This window comes from Mirounga angustirostris, unplaced genomic scaffold (assembly GCF_029215605.1).
Source record: "Mirounga angustirostris isolate CCGP_5_RB_7025 unplaced genomic scaffold, mMirAng1.0.hap1 SCAF_6, whole genome shotgun sequence".
Classification (NCBI taxonomy): domain Eukaryota; kingdom Metazoa; phylum Chordata; class Mammalia; order Carnivora; family Phocidae; genus Mirounga; species Mirounga angustirostris.
Window position 1 is genome coordinate 85,183,655 of NW_026991714.1, and position 17,642 is coordinate 85,201,296.

General features: G+C 44.1%; 1 protein-coding gene across 3 annotated transcripts in view; it reads right to left on the reverse strand.

Moving 5' to 3' along the window:
• Positions 1-17,642, reverse strand: part of DISC1 (DISC1 scaffold protein) — a 366,833-nt gene that overhangs the window by 157,358 nt on the left and 191,833 nt on the right. The window contains exon 10 of one of the 3 annotated variants that reach the window (XM_064594634.1): positions 985-1,240. The exons of the other annotated variants lie outside the window; for them this stretch is intronic. Coding sequence (XP_064450704.1) covers positions 1,224-1,240 — 17 coding nt within the window. The 3' untranslated portion in view covers positions 985-1,223. Of the gene's footprint in view, positions 1-984; positions 1,241-17,642 lie in introns of those variants that run through there. 3 annotated transcript variants of the gene reach the window in all.

Consider the following 17,642-nt stretch of genomic DNA (forward strand, 5'->3'; position numbering starts at 1 on the left):
ACTTATTTCACTAAGCATAATCTCCTCCAGTCCCATCCATGTTGATGTAAAAATTGGGTATTCATCCTTTCTGATGGCTGAGTAATAGTCCATCGTATATATGGACCACATCTTCTTTATCCATTCATCTGTTGAAGGGCATCTCAGCTCTTTCCACAGTTTGGCTATTGCGGACATTGCTGCTATGAACACTGGGGTGCATATGGCCCTTCTTTTCACTACATCTGTGTCTTTGGGGAAAATACCCAGTAGTGCAATTGCTGGGTCATAGGGTAGCTCTATTTTTAATTCTCTGAGGCACCTCCATACTGTTTTCCAAAGTGGCTGTACCAACTTGCATTCCCACCAACCGTGGAAGAGGGTTCCCCTTTCTCCACAACCTCTCCAACATTTGTTGTTTCTTGCCTTGTCAATTTTTGCCATTCTAACTGGTGTAAGGCGACATCTCAGTGTGGTTTTGATTTGTATTTCCCTGATGGCTAATGATAATGAGCATTTTTTCATGTGTCTATTAGCCATTTGTATGTCTTCTTCGGAGAAGTATCTTTTCATATCTTCTGCCCATTTTTTTGACTTATTTGTTTTTTGGGTGTTGAGTTTGAGAAGTTCTTTATAGATCTTGGATACCAGCCCTTTATCTGTAGTGTCATTTGCAAATATCTTTTCCCATTCTGTGGGTTGCCTCTTTGTTTTGTTGACTGTTTCCTTTGCTGTGCAGAAGCTTTTTATCTTGATGAAGTCCCAAAAGTTCATTTTTGCTTTTTTTTCACTAGCTTTTGGAGATGTATCTTGAAAGAAGTTGCTGTGGCTGATGTCAAAGAGGTTACTGCCTATGTTCTCCTCTAGGATTTTGATGGATTCCTGTCTCACATTGAGATCTTTTATCCATTTTGAGTTTATCTTTGTGTATGGTGTTAGAGAATGGTCAAGTTTCATTCTTCTGCATGTGGCTGTCCAATTTTCCCAGCACCATTTATTGAAGAGGCTGTCTTTTTTCCATTGCATATTTTTTCCTCCTTTGTTGAAGATTATTTGACTATAGAGTTGAGGGTCCATATCTGGGCTCTCTGTTCTGTTCCATTGGTCTATATGTCTGTTTTTGTGCCAGTACCATGCTGTCTTGGTGACTCATCTTGTTGAAAGGGAGCTGAATGATTCTGCACAAATGGTCTGATTCTGTTCAAAAAGAGAACCACCTCACAACTATGAGCAGAAGGGTGTGTTCACTGTGGGTGCTGCCCTGAGGAAATATGAGAAGCAGGACAGGGTGATTGCATTTACCCTGGCAACTGCTTCCATAGCCTTCTCTCTCTACCTGACTGGGTCTCCTCTCTCTAGAAAGACCCAGAACTTTCTATTCTTCTCTTACCCCTGACAAGTTCTGCCCTCAGAACCTACCAAAACTCTGAGGAGAAAAATGACAACTAATCAGCAACCAGTAAAGCAATTCCAGCCCAGTCCAAAGGGAATATATGACTCTAGACTCTCAGGGAAGATGGCAAGGCTCTGGACTCCCTGCATCCATGGGGTAAGTCAGTTCTGAAGCCCCCCAGAGGAGGCAGGCCCAGCCCCCACCCCCACCCCCAACAGCCGGCCTCCCCAGCAGCAAGAAGAAAAATGCTGGAGAACAGGAGATCGAAGAAAAGAATAGCAACAACTCTCTGAACAGAAAAGCAACCACTTTCTGGAAGGTAGGACATGCGGAGAAGTGAATCAGAGGTGATATTTGGGAGGATAGACGGCGGGGGGGGGCCTCCATTGGCCACTTCTGGCAAGTGATAGAGCCATGGAGCACAAAATCGGAACTTTTAGAAGTCGGCTCCACTGAGGGACGTCGCTCCAGTGGCTAAGCGGGGGGTGGAACCCTCGTGGGACAGTGTGGTCTCAGGACCCTCGGGGTCACAGAAAGAGTGGGGGGGTCTGAGTGCAGCAGAGCTCCCAGGTATCGGAGCGGGGAAGCCGGCTGCACAGATGGAGCCGAGGACTGGGCTCTCAGCTCGGGGTTGTCATAAACCATGATCCTCAGCACAGTCGGGCCACTGCTCCTCCAGCAGGGACCCAACAAGCAGCAGATCCAGGGAGACTCCCCTTCCTCCACTGGGAGGAGTGGTGCGGGAGTGCACCCCAGGGATCTGCTGGGTTTGGAGACTCCACACGGGGTCAGATGCCAGAGATAGAAACGCTCAGTCACAGGCCGGGGGAGCATGGAGTGCGGCCAGAGACTGGAGAGACTGGAGTGACTGACTGCTTTTCTCTGGGGGCTCACTGAGGAGTGCTCCTCCGGGGCAGAGATTGGGAGGCTGCCATTTTCACTCTCGGCCTCCAAAGGTGTACGGAAAGCTTGCAGGGAACAAAAGCTCCCGAGAGCAAACCCGAGCAGATTATTTAGCCCAGACCCGGCAAGGGCGGGGCAATTCCGCCTCCAGCAAAGACATTTGGGAACCACGGCAACAGGCCCCTCCCCCAGAAGATTAGCGAGAACAGCCAGCCAAGACCAAGTTTACCGATCAATGAGAATGGCAGAAATCCAGAGCTAGGGGAATACTGCACATAGAATCCATGGCTTTTTTACCATGATTCTTTAGTCTTTCAAAGTTAATTTTTTTTAACTTTTTTTTTTTAATTTTTCTTTTTCCCTTTTTCAACCAACACCTTATCAATCCCTTTTTTAAAAAACATTTTATTTTTCATTTTTAGAGTCATATTCTCTTCATAGTAGTTACCCTTATTTTTGGCATATATATATAAGTTGTTCTCTCTTTAAAATTTTGAGATACAGTTTCTTCTAACAGATCAAAATATACCCTAAATCTCTAGTGTATGGCTCTGTTCTAGTCTCTTGCCTGATCACATTCTCTCCCTTTTTTTTCTTTTTTTTTAAATCCTCTTCTTTCTTTTTTCAAACAACTTCTTATCAATTCCTTTTATAAAATTTTTTATAATTTTCATCTTTACAGTCATATTCCATCCCTTCATCATATCAACCCTTATTTTTGTACATATATAAGTTTTTCTTTCTTTAAAATTTTGGGAGGCACTTTCTTCTAACAGACCAAAATACACCCAAAATCTAGTGTGTGGCACTGATCTGTGCACCAGGCTGATCATATTTGATCATACTCTGGTATTTTTGTTTTGTTTTGTTCTGTTTTAGTTTGTTTTTATCTTTTTCTTTTTTTTTTTTTCTTTTTCTTTTTTCTTTCTTTCCCTTTCTTTCCAACTGGCTTCAGGTCTTTTCTGACTTGTTTAGAGTATATTTTCTGGGGACGTTGTAACCCTGTTAGCATTTTGCTCTCTCATTCATCTATTCTCCTCTGGACAAAATGACAAGATGGAAAAAATCACCTCAACAAAAAGAACAAGAGGTAGTACCGACTGCCAGGGACCTACTCAATACGGACATTAGTACGATGTCGGATCTAGAGTTCAGAATCGTGACTTGAAAGATACTAGCTGGGCTTGAAAAAACCATGGAAATTATTAGAGAAACGCTTTCTAGAGAAATAAAAGAACTAAAATCTAACCAAGTCGAAATCAAAAAGGCTATTAAGGAGGTGCAATCAAAAATGGGGGCACTAACTGCTAGGATAAATGAGGCAGAAGAGAGAATCAGTGAGATAGAAGACCAAATGATGGAAAATAAAGAAGCTGAGAAAAAGAGAGATAAACCCCTGGATCACGAGGGCAGAATTCGAGAGATAAGCAATACCATAAGATGAAAAACATTAGAATAATTGGGATCCCAGAAGAAGAAGAAAGAGAGAGAGGGGCAGAAGGTATATTGGAGCAAATTATAGCAGAGAACTTCCCTAATGTGGGGAAGGAAACAGGCATCAAAATCCAGGAGGCACAGAGAACCCTTCTCAAAATCAATAAAAATAGGTCAACACCCCCACATCTAATAGTAAAACTTACGAGTCTCAGAGACAAAGAGAAAATCCTGAAAGCAGCTTGGGAGAAGAGATATGTAACATACAAGGGTAGAAACATTAAACCTATCCAAAGAGACCTGGCAGGCCAGAAAGGACTGGCATGATATACTCAGAGCACTAAACGAGAAAAATATGCAACCAAGAATACTATATCCAGCTAGGCTGTCATTGAAAATTGAAGGAGAGATAAAAAGCTTCCAGGACATACAAAAACTAAAGAAATTTGCAAACATGAAACCAGCCCTACAAGAAATATTGAAAGGGGTCCTCTAAGCAAAGAGAGAGCCTAAAAGCAACATAGACCAGAAAGGAACACAGACAATATATAGTAACAGTCACCTTACAGGCAATACAATGGCACTAAATTCACATCTTTCAATAGTTACCCTGAATGTAAATAGGCTAAGTGCCCCAATCAAAAGACACAGGGATCAGATTGGATTAAAAAACAAGACCCATCGATATGCTGTCTGCAAGAGACTCATTTTAGACCCAAAGACACCCCCAGATTGAAAGTGAGGGGATGGAAAACCATTTACTCCTGGGATCGAGCCCTGCATCAGGCTTCCTGCTCAGCAGGAAGCCCGCTTCTCCCTCTCCCACTCCCCCTTGCTTGTGTTCCCTCTCTCACTGTGTCTCTCTCTGTCAAATAAATAAATAAAATCATTTAAAAAAAAAAAAGTCATTTCACTGCTTATAAATACCACCAGGCATATCTCAGTTTATGGAAGAAGGACAATGGCATAATAATCTAGGGGAAGAAAACATTAATTGCTAATCTTTAAAATCAGATTTTGTAATAAATTAATATGACAGCAAAAGTGAAAACATGTCCATCATTCTTGTTTGTCCTCTTTAACAAGTTTTTGTAGCCCTTTTGGTGCTGCCAATTTCCCTAGCTTCTAACATGCGACAAGTCCATGCTTCCACTGAGCAAGGTGGAGCTTTGTGGGGCCTGGGGGAGCCACAGCTGGCCAACACCCCCTGGTCCAGCAGTGTTCCCACCATGGGTTCAAGATCAGCAGAGAACTCAGGCCGTCAGAACAGCAGGTTGCAGAAGACCAGCACAAGCTGGCCAACTGCTGAGCACAAGCTGGTTAGATACAGGGCAGCACCATCACCCAGGGATCAGCAGGTGCATTACAGGGAAAAGAAGGGAAGATGGGTGTCTATAATTAGAACTTTCTGCCTAGTTGGTCTAAGAAAGGACTTTCAAACTGCAATGGTCTGTCAATACTTTATTCTGACCATTGCAATGGATGTCTATGGAGCCCCCATGTACTTTTCAGGCTGGCTCTTGCCACTAGGAGGAGGAAGGACGGTCCTGACCCTTTAGTGATAAGAGCTTATGTCTTTGACACCATGGAGTCCTGCCTTGGGAATGAGGTTCCCACAGCAAAATGGCGGCCAGGCTCAAATCTCATCTTCTGTGCCTTCCCCATATTCTTTCTCTTCTTCCCACCCCCTTGCAGAAACACACCCGTGCCCACACTCCCAGAATCTTTGGGCCTCCTACACCCACTGCTTATGACTTGGGTAGTGCCCCCTAGAGGTGGTTCCTTTCCTTTTTCCTATTTGAAAGTCAGCCTTGCATTCAGCTTGTCAGAGGCCCGCTCTCCACCAGAAACCAAGGACACAGTACAGATTTCACCCAGGAAATATGGTGACAGCTGAATAAGGCAGGACCCCTCTCAGGAACGAAGGCCCAAACCATTCCATCTCAACATCTTTATGAAGAGACTCGAACACGGAAAATTTCCAGGCCTCTGGTTTGCACAGTTCTTGTCAGGGGTATTTTGGACCTTTTTCCTCCATACTGAAGACAACTAGCAATTCTGCTTATGAGTTAACAAGTGTCTATGAAAACGAGATACTCACTCGTGGTCACACACCTTGCAGACAGGTACTCCGCTCAGGCCCAACCATCTGCTTCCTTCACTACTTGTCAGTCACTCCCTCCCTCCCTCACTCATGCAGCCCACCAACCCGATATCCGTGAGTATTCGGCATCCTAGATCTTCTAGATCCTTCAGGATCAGCACTCTCTCTACTAACCTAAAGGACGTCCGGTCAGGAATCCAACACTACTGCTTTCTCCTTTCCTTCAGGGCTCTTGTCCTGAAGGCAATTTACCGGGCCCCTATAGTATTTCCCATTACTGGTTTCAAAAATGCATGACTGCCTTGCTAAAGGCCCCTTGCTAAAGGTCCCTTGCTAAAGGCCCCGGATGTGACTTCATGTTATTATCTTTTTCCTTCTCTTGCAAAGAGAACAAAAAAGTGAAAGTTTGATTAGGCTAACGGCTGCCGTGAGGATGCTCGGTGAGAGGCTGACCTAAGCCCGGCCAGGAGTCGGGGACGCCCAGGAGCACTAGCCTGGGAGCTCCTTTCAGAAAAAGGAGGAGAAAAGAGGTAAAAATGCAAGAGCTAGGACAGAGAATCGGAGTAGCAGGATCTGCAGAGAGGAGAGTGATGTGTTGGGGGTCAGGTGCTAACCAGGGCTCTCCCGTGCCCACCCCTAAGCCCCAGGCTGTGTATACATGGCTTTTTAAAAGCAGAGCTAAGTGGTGCCTGGGTGGCTCAGTCGGTTAAGCATCTGCCTTCGGCTCAGGTCATGATCCCAGAGTCCTGGAATCGAGCCCTACATCGGGCTCCCTGCTCGGTAGGGAATCTGCTCTCTCTCTCAAATAAATAAATCTCTCTCAAATAAATAAAATATTTTTTAAAATTTAAAAAAATAAATAAAAGTGGAGATAACTATTTTTTATTCTTCCAGAGATGAGTGTCCTCTGAGAGGTTTTTTGTTTTTGTTTTTCCTTCCTGCCAGCTAACAAAGCAGGAGCTTTAAAGTTCACTCAGTACCAAAACCCACTCATTGCCAAGCAAATGGAATATTCACATTATTAGCACGGGAATGCTAAGGGGAGGGCGAGCGCTTTCTTCCCTCCCTTCCCCAGAGTGGGGTTTCGAGCGTTCTGCTCACTTTCTAGAAACAGCCTTCACCCCAGGAACGACTCAAGGCTCAGTGGATTAAAAAGAGTGTGTGTCCTGGTTTCAAGCCAAACACAGGTTCTGATGGTTTCCTAATCAGTGCTCCCAGTTCATCAGTTTATACTCCTTTACAAGGACTTCGCATTTTTTTCCTAAACAAATAGAAGTGTATGGAAAGATCTGTCCTCTGTACCAGCACAGGAGAAGACAAAAGCGGCCGACTGATGGGGACGCGACAATACCATATGGGCCACGGGGCTGTGCGCCGGAGCCTCGTCTTCTCTCAAGGCTTGAAAATGATTCCTCCTGTCCTGCACGCTTCGGACTGTTCCCTAGCAGCCTAACTGATCAAAAGCATCTCTCCATCTGACGGGGACGCTCCCAGGGCTTGAAGAGGTGCTCACTGCTTCTCCTGGGTACCTTGCTACTGCCTCTATTACTATTTTTTTAAACACAGTTCCAGCATGGAGCCGCCGCGAAAGCCTTATACAAAGCAGCCCCGGCTATTCGGTGCTGCCTGTCCTTATCTGAAACAAAATAGGTATATCAGTCGAATATTAAACAATTGCTTTCTTTAAATCGGTCTCACTCCCCATCACATGGAATGGCAGTGTGATAGCTAACCATACATATGAATAAGTAATGAAAGATTAAAAAGCGGATTTAAATAGAATATCTTTCATTACCGTGCTGAATTCTATCTACTGCTAAGGAGACAGCCATCTGGAGCATTACAGCAAGGTGGGTTTTAAGAAGGCACACGCACTCCTTAGTGCAATACGGAGCGAGAGATTTGAAGGCAGGCCAGTAGACTGCTGGTGATTATCAAAGAGGAGCGTGATTGTGTTGATTTATCTGTTATTTGTGCTCTTAATTTTACAGGAATAATGACTGGTTAACCCAAGTTGGTAAACGAAGTCTCAGAAATGCCGTATTTCTTCTGAAGTTTGTCCCGGGCACAGAGGATGCGCAGACCGTAAGCTTTGCCACAGCGCCCTCTTGTGTCCAAAGAACCACAACGACGCTCTTCCCTAACGCCCCCCCCCCCCAAGAAACCCTATTATTACTTTAATTACAGATTAATTACACCCTTTCATCAAGGTTGGAAGCAGATTCCATACGAAGCATGACGGCTAGAGAGTAGAAGACATGCTTTGTGCTTTTTCTTCTTACTGTGACATCACTTCTTTTCAATGCTCTTTCAGGTTAGTGGTTGAGAGAGGTGGGCTCTAGAGTCAGATGCTCCGTGTTCAGGCCACGGGTCTCTGGCTTACAGGCTGTCGCAAGTTACCAACGTCTCTGTGTCCAGTACCTACCTCCTACGGCAGCTGCCACAGTAAAGGCAAAGGACTTTGAAAGTGCCTGGAACCTTATAAAAAAAGGTTGGCTATTGCTTATTGTTGTCATTATTTATAAATAAATCAGAGAATTACATTTGTGCTTCAAGTGACTTTGGAGATAAGGAAGTCCAATCTCCTTATTTTGCAGGTGAGAAATCTCCAGTTTGCAGAACAGAGTGACCTGCTATAGTCACCTACCCATTTTATGGCAGAGCTGGTACAAGAATTCAGTCTTCTGGTTCTAGAAGATCTGAGTCCTTGGTCTCCCCCTAGAATGACTCCTTAGAAAGTGCTCCCTTTGCTCTGAGTGTGCAGGGCATGCACTGCTGGAGCAGGGTCCTGGAGGCACATGGGACCTGTAGGATCAGTACCGAGCCTCACTCAAATACCAGGTCTGGGCACAGGAGTAATGGGTAATCCCTGTCCACCTTTTATGAAGATAGTATCAGGGTGATGCGATCTATCATCAAATATGGAGAGAACTGTAAACTACAGCTGACCCAGAAGTACTGGCCGCACATACTTTCAGGGAGCCTAACAGGACCACACACAAAACATTACAATCTAATGCTTATAAATCTGTTTCCAGAGTACTAGATTCCCAATCCTCCACATCTTCTAAGATAATATCTGACTCCAATGGGCAAGGTCTCAGAGAGCCTTGTACAAATGTGGAACGAAGAGGCATGTTGGCCATGGAACTCACTTGTTTCAGTGGAAGTTTCTGTTCATTTTGTTCTTAAAGAAGATACTATACCACAAAAGGAAAAATGTATGATTCCATTTATATGTGGTACCCAGAATAGGCAAATTCACAGAGACAGAAAGTGGGACAGAGTTTGCCAGAGGCTGGGGACAGGGGAATAGGGAGTTAATGTTTAATGTTTAAGGCCAATATTGCCAAGGAAATATATGTCAGTCTGCAGATTGGTTAGTTCTTACCCTTTTAAATCGCAACCTAATGTTTATTTTATTGGGGTAAAGATTACTGTATCATGGATTAAGACTCATAATACCACAAAGACTTAATGAGGCAACACAACCTCCCCTCGAGTGAACCTTGGGGATTTAACTCCCTTTTGATTTTCTAACAGACCTAATGCTGATGTATAATCAAACAGGTGTAAACACAATTACTAGTCGATGTATTTGGCAGTTTGGGGCAAATATGAAGAGTGGCCATTAATAAAGTTACTAGAAAACCCTCTTCCGAGGCAAAGATGTGTGAACTTCAAATTTCAAATATCAGCCTATGGCCATTACCAGAGACACCTGGTCATTTGTATGAAATGATGAATCGAGGTGGGAAGACCAGGTTGTTGACACAGCTCACCCACTCACTAGCAGTAGGGACTGGGCAAGGAGCATGACTTCCCTGAGCCTCACCTTGCTCCTCTCCATGACAGACTTGCTGTGTGATCTCTAAAGGCTTTCAGTCATCATCCTATGATCTGGGCTGAAAACTGGCCTTGAGTTTTCCACAGCCATGGTGCAGGGTACTCTCCACAGCTACGTAACTGAAAAAGTTCCCCAAAAGATCCAACTGTACTAAGGTTACAGTATAACACACCAAACTAAAAAAATTCTTCCTTCTCTTTATGGAATAATCCGCAGAATGAAAGGTTGAATATAGGATTTCACATACCAAAACAGAAAGTTAGAGGAACAATGTACACAATTTTTGTTTAAGATAGTCTTCTTAACACCCACCATTCTTTCTAAACACTCATGCATGCAGTCCAGTGCTACAAAAAAAACAGTGTTGCATTCCCTCAGGTTTTCAGATAGTAGCAAAATAGAAAATAGAGGCAACTCTGGCAAATGATATAAATGGAAAACCAAGACTTTCACAAATCCAAACTAGAAAGCAAGAGCATGATGCAGTGTGAAAAGAATGAACAATGCTAAAATTTCTATCTGCTTTCATCTGAAATCTTCCCCTCAGAAATCAGATTAATGGGAGCACCTGGGTGGTTCAGTCCATTAAGCATCTGACTCTTGATTTCAGCTCAGGTCATGATCTCAGGGTCGTGAGATCAAGCCCCGCGTCGGGCTCCGCGCTGGGCATGGGGCCTGCTTGGGATTCTCTCTCCCTCTCCCTCTGCTCCACCCCACCCCGGCTCGTGCACACGCTCTCTCTCTCTAAAGAAATAAAAATTAAAAATAAAATAAATGTTTTTATAAAAAAAGAAATCAGATTAATGAAAAATTATGAGGATTATTTGAAAAGCATGGTGAGTTGCGTATGTTTTGTATCGTTAATTTTGTGTGGTGACAGCTATGTTTAAGCTCAGATGTTCATATACTGCTAGCCAGTTACACTCTGCAAACAGAGGCATGAGAAAGATCTCATTAAAAAATATCTACAGTACAAGCCATCACAGCTGTTTTGTATGGACAGGCACCAAAGCCAGAATTCCCCTGTGCGAGAGCGTGGGGCGGCCTTCTCTTTGGGGGCACAGTGACTTCCCCAAGGAAAGGAAGAACTGAATCCCTCTTTGATTCTGAGTTTCCTCTCATGGATTTCTGATCCGGAACAGCTCCTTCCCTCCCTACCCTGCCTCAGGGGACTGGAAGTACACTAGTCATTGGTAGCAGCTTCCTTTTATTCTCACAGAGAGTAGAGACAAGGGACTCATTACCCTACTTTCTTAAAAAGTTCAGGACAAAGAAACAAATGAACTCGTCTGAGGATTCTAGTATTGCAAAGAAGTGATCTGCCTCTTGACAGCTTTATGAGTTTAATCTACACAAAGGGTCTGAAGGAAACCATATTGTCTTATTAAAAACGTAATGGCTCAAGTCTATCTGAATTCGACCTGAAACAATACTTTTGTTAAAAGAACAGTTTATAAACTATGTCAATCATAACCGAATTTTTTTTATCACTGAATTTTTATTAAAATCCAATACTTCTGTGTCAATGGAGTTGCAGGCCCCGAGGAGACATCATTACCAACTTTGTTCAAGCTGCTCCTCGACACTTCTCTGCAAGCTAATGAAGATATGTCTGTCATTTATTATCCCTTATCAAAGTGGGGTGACCAACTTTGTCATATGGAAACCATATGCGTCTTTTGGAGTCAGGCAAAACTGGTTCAAAAGCTAGCTCCGTCACTCGCGTGCTGTGTGAACGCGGGCACGTGGTACCTACGCAAACCTCCGCTGCAGCAAACCGCATATATTAGTGTCCGTCTTCAGGGAGAAGCAAACTAAATAATGTGTATACAGGACTCTCCTAGCTGGGCTTGGCGCACAACGAGTCCCCAGTAAGAGGCAGTTGCTGCCACCATCATTCCACATTGCAAGTCATTCTGAGATGATCCCATCCGTGTTATGAAAATATTGCCAGGCTAGGTGTTTTTTCCAAATGCAACAAAAATGTCCACGTGTTTCCTGGGTCCCGCGACGTGGCTCAGGGACATGTATTAAGTCGTCTGTAAGGAAACAGGAATGAAGAAGTCCCGCTGGCTCTCCTTCTACAACATTAAGTGAGGGTTGCTTGAATGCCTCCATCAAGTAATAAAACAGTATCAAGCAATCATACCCAAAACACTCCATGTGAAGACAAAAATGATGTCCAAAGACCAGAGAGGAAAAAGTTCACCAAACTTTTTTATAAGCAGGCTATTACTTGTGAAGGGTATTCTCAAATAACTAAAAATGAATAATCTACTAAAACAATGGAACACTAATCATTTCCACATCATTTCTAAGAGGTGCACCTCTTCAGAGTTCAAACACGACACCAGGAAGGAATCTTCACGGCGGGACACAGTTACCCTGAGGGACAAAAGCACGGTGAATGCTCAGCTCAAAGGCAGAATTCCATCCCTGCTCAGCCTACTGATTGCTGTCAGAGCTCCTTCCAGTCCATTGGGGGTCAGATTCCTCCCGTTCACTGTACTCACACTACGAGGTTATCTTGTGAATCAGAAATGAAATCATGGGCGCCTGGGTGGCTCAGTTGGTTGAGTGACTGCCTTCGGCTCAGGTCATAATCCTGGAGTCCCGGGATCGAGTCCCACATCAGGCTCCCTGCTCGGCAGGGAGTCTGCTTCTCTCTCTGACCCTCCCCCTCTCATGTGCTCTCTCTCTCTCTCATTCTTTCTCTCAAATAAATAAATAAAATCTTTTTAAAAAAATGAAATCATGATTATAAATGATTACAAATCATGATGATCTGTAAATTTATAGAACTTTTGTTAACTATGGTGTTTTAGAGCCAACTCATACTACCCAGTGAGAGAGGCAATTGATAAATCTTCAAGAATTTTTAAAGCTACTCGTTAAACCATGGGTGGCTTAAAATCAACCACAATCGAAGTATTTACACCATGGAAATGGGCAAACATTGCAAATCAGTGCTTTTTCCATTTTTTCTGGAGAGCTGGTTATTAAACATTTACCAACACACCACAGGTTCTAGTTAATATTATAAACACATGAAGTTTCCTAAGCTGACAGATGAGTGAACAAAAGTTTAGGGAAAAAGAATCTATTGTGAGGTGATAAATTTCAATCAGATTCTTTTTATTTTTTAATATTTTATTTATTTATTTGAGAGAGAGAGAGAAAGAGCACAAGCAGGGGGAGCAGCAGGCAGAGGGAGAGGGAGAAGCAGACTCCTGGCTGAGCAGGGATCCCGATGCGGGGCTCGATCCCAGGACCCTGGGATCATGACCTGAGCTCAAGGCAGACGCTTCACCGACTGAGCCACCCAGGGGTCCCTCTCATTAGATTCTTAAAGAAGCATTGCATTCAGAGAGAATGGACACAGGGTAACACACAATTAGACACGTTAAATCAAAAGATGAGAAAAAATATTCACTTTATAAGCAATGCAAGTAATATGAGAGCATGCTACAAGATAAAAATGGAAAGATAACACAAGTTACTGCAATCTTTGGTACCTCCTATGGTCTGAATTTGATTTTTTTAATTTTTAAAAATTTTTTAGGGGCGCCTGGGTGGCTCAGTCGTTAAGCGTCTGCCTTCGGCTCAGGTCATGATCCCAGGGTCCTGGAATCAAGCCCCACATCGGGCTCCCTTCTCCGCGGGAAGCCTGCTTCTCCCTCTCCCACTCCCCCGCTTGTGTTCCCTCTCTCCCTGTGTCTCTCTCTGTCAAATAAATAAATAAAATCTTTAAAAAAAAAAAATTTTTTTTAAGGTTTTGTTTTTTAAGTAATCTCCACACCCAACATGGGGCTTGAACTCACGACCCTGAGATCAAGAGCCACATGCTGTACGGACAGAGGCAGCCCAGGCACCCTGCTCTGAAGTCGATTTTGAGCGACATCATCAAGCTGCATAATCATTAAAGATCTACCAAAATGTAAAGCAAGTTAAAAAAAAAATAGGTAAATGTTACACAAGATTTAGAGCCTGTTGTGAAACCAGGGGGAGAAATACAAAGAAGTAAACAATAGGCTTTGAGAACAACTCAGTAGGGATGCTCTCTCTGGGAAAGAAGCTTCCAAAGCAACAACAAAAAACTTGTCAAAAACAATGTCAGGAAAGGCTCTTAAAGAAGCCAAAAATGTAAGAAACATTCCACCTGAAGGACAATCTCATCACGGATCTTCAGTCAGATAACCAGTCTACACCCTGAAGGATCTCCATTCATACAGAAGCTTCCCCAGAGAGCCCGAATAAAACCCCTGTTGCTGATGTTGGGGGTTAGCACTTACATGTGCTGACATGAATAGGAACAGAGGAAATGCAGGTGCAGACTTTCTTAACATACAAAAAGCAGGCAAAAGATTGTTCTCACTAATATCATTCAAAGGCAAAAATGCCCTTCGGAAAATGTTGATGAGGTGCAGAGCATCTTCAGATGCTTGGTCCAAGAACCACATCTGGATTTCTGCCAGACTCATCCTGCATCCTGCCATCTGCCCTGTCAGGGGGCCAGACTTTGATCCCACTAGCTCTGCACCAGGCGCAGGTGACTCCGGCATCTACGTCATACGGCAGGAAACTGTCTACGTTCGGAGAAGTTTGCCCGATTCAAGGAATGAATAGGTGAGAGATAGGGGCAGACACATAACGGTCACTTGAGTCAAATTTCAGTTTTTTAAGTACACATGAAGACAACAAAAATGAGGGAGGAGAGGAACATAAAATGCCTGGTAGTGATAAGTCTGAAGATAGAAGTGAGTTAATTGTCTTCGGTGGGCAAAAATGGAATGACTTTGGAGCAAAAACAGGAAGAAAGAAATGTGGACTTTTCGTACCTGCTGGAGTCCGAGGAGGTTCTAAAAATGCCTCTACCTCTCTCACACACACATCACAGACAGACAGACACGCAGACACAAACACACACACACACGCCCACATACACCCCACAGAGACATTACCCCGCACCCAAAAATATCCTTTGTTGGCTCTATCGTTATGTTGAGTGTGTCTCTGGCTTAGAGTACTATCCATTTTTTATAAACTAGAAAAATCAATCAGATGCCAGAGTCCTTAAAGTTTTAGTAGCCTTATGGATTAATTTGCAATAAAAATGTAAACTATTTAAAACCAGTTTAGTTTGTAAACATGAAATAGTCAGGAAGGAAAAAAAGAAACCCAATACCTTTCTTAATGTAAGCACTTATATTCGGGTTCTCTAAGAATCTTTTCTGTCATTGTTTTTGACAATTTCTTAAAGACACCACTACATTGCACCCTTGATTTCCAGATTTCTGTGGCACAGATACAAGATGGCTCCCTAAACCCAGGTGAAAGCACGAAACAGTTTCCTTCATCACCAAGTCTCTTATAGGTGATAAAAAACAGGAGGTCACCTTGCGTAGGATCCCACACGCACTCTGACCGAGTACCATCACTGTTGGGGCACTAGACGGCCAGACAGAGGGAGGATCCCCAGTTCTTTGCCTAACTCAGAATTGGCAGGAGAGCCCCTGCGACCTGCGTCCCTGGTACTCAGTGAGCCCCACCACCTGATGGTGCTTAAGAAGAAGAAAAAAAAACTCAATCAAATGCAAAAGAAAAGATAAATAAGAGGCACGCAGGGATCTGCTTTTAGAGCAAGCCAGAAGAGATTTTAATGCAACAAAAGATTTTGAAGTCGGCATAACATGGAGAAACAAAGAAATACAGCAGGGTAGACAGCCTTAGGTAACTGATAAGGAAACAGGCGGAAATATTCATACAGACACAGGGCACTATGCAAAAGTCTTGGATGAAAGAACTGTAAACAGAAGGTTGTTTGCAAGCTGAAATTTCTGAAGAATGATGGTCTCCAGAATGTGTCTGGTAAAGAGATGCAGCTTCCAGAGATGAGACAGTGAGCTCAGACACCATTCCCCAGGGTGACTCGGCGGTGGGTTACAAGAGTTACAGGATGTGTTTTAAAATAGGAAGTGACTTCTGGACTTTGAAGGCTTTTCCTGAAAACCACTGATCGATCAATGCCATGTGTCAAGGTCACCCTGCAGCCCATCAGTGTCTTATGTCCAGGGCTCCCTTGCAGACATTTCCACTTCCCCCAGACACCCAGCATGAGAACAGACCAGGAACCACGCAGGAGGCATGAAAATACCAACAAGGCCAGGAGTGTGAGAGTTAGGCAGCACCTGCAGTATTCCCCGGAGAACTTGAACATGAGGAGGAAACCCGGACTTTGAAGCATTCATTTTTTTTTTTAAATAAATAGAGGGGCGCCTGGGTGGCTCAGTCGTTCAGCGTCTGCCTTTGCCTCAGGTCATGATCCCAGGGTCCTGGGATCGAGCCCCGCATCGGGTTCCCTGCTCAGCGGGAAGCCTGCTTCTCCCTCTCCCGCTCCCCCTGCTTGTGTTCCCTCTCTCGCTGTGTCTCTCTCTGTCAAATAAATAAATAAAATCTTAAAAAAAATAAATAAAATAATAAATAAATAAATAGAAAAAAGGAAATGACAGGAATCGGTTCTGAATCCAAGCCTTCAGTTGAACAACAACAAAAAAGCCGCCTGACATGGTGACTGAGCAGAATGGTAAGTAGCGAGGCTGGGAAAGAACAGAGAGGAGGCAGGGAGGCCGGATGCAAACAGCCAAGCACAGGGACGGGACACGGGCCACCAGCAGAGCAGGGCACATCACAGCAACTGTACCGAAATCAGGACGCGGCCCTCTTCCCAAGACTTCATATTCAAATAGAGCCCCAATATGAATACTTCATATTCAAATTAACCAGATTTACCCATCTGAGGTTTGGTGATCAGCTATAAATTAATTATAAACTAGCTAGACATTAGAGTCACCTGGAGAGCTCTGAAAAAAAATGCTGAGTCCCACCACCAGCCAGGATCCCGAGCGCAGGAGGCAGCTGTGATGCCCCGCAAGGGAGGCCGCAGCTACACGGCACTGGCCCGATGTCCCAGAACAAGACAGGAGCTCCGTTAGGCTCCATGTTACGGGGCAACCGAATTATGGATTCTTCGTAAAATCTGTGTTCTTTTAGTTTTCTTGTTGAAACAACCGAACTGGCACAAATGGTTGTTTGTTTTGAGGGTCTGTAGGCTTGATCTAAAATTGCCGTGCGCGCGGTTAGGCCACTGGAATGCACTTCTCCCCCAGGGTCTGACCTGGGCGTACAGCTGGGTCAGCGGCTGACATTCTCTCTGCTCCACAGCCGCAGGGGGAATTTGACTTCAAGGTAGGGGGTGGCAGGTGCCGGGCACTGAGGCTCCTCTCCGTCCGCCTTTTATTTTTTTTTTTTTTAATTTATTTTTGCAAAAGAGACATAGACAGAGAGAGCATGAACAGGGGGCTGGGGCAGAAGAGAGGGAGAAGCAGACTCCCCGCCGAGCAGGGAGCCTGATGCAGGGCTCGATCCCAGGACGCTGGGATCTTGACCTGAGCTGAAGGCAGACGCTTAACTGACTGAGCCACCCAGGCGCCCCTGGAATTAAAATATTTTTAAAGGTAAAAAAAGGTTTAAACAAAGAATATAATATTAAGTAAAAAGGCTAAATAAAAACTAGATTGTAGTTTAACCTTATTTTTATATAAAAATATAAGTGCTTGCATATATATATAGTGTGTGTGCTTACGGATGTGTGTGTATCCATGCTCACTCACAAACTCATGGCACTAACAAGACTTTTGAAAAAAGACTGGAAGGAAATACACCAAACCATTAATAGTTATCTCTGAATAGTGAGATAGTGATTGGTTTTATTCCCTTTCTTTTTTTCTCTTTTAGATTTTATTTATTTATTTGAGAGAGAGAGAGAGAGCACGCGTACACAAGTAGGGATGCGGGAGGGGCAGAGGCAGAGGGAGAAGCAGACTCCCCGCCGAGCAGGGAGCCCGATGTGGGGCTCGATCCCAGGACGCTGGGATCATGACCTGAGCTGAAGGCAGACGCTTAACCGACTGAGCCACCCAGGC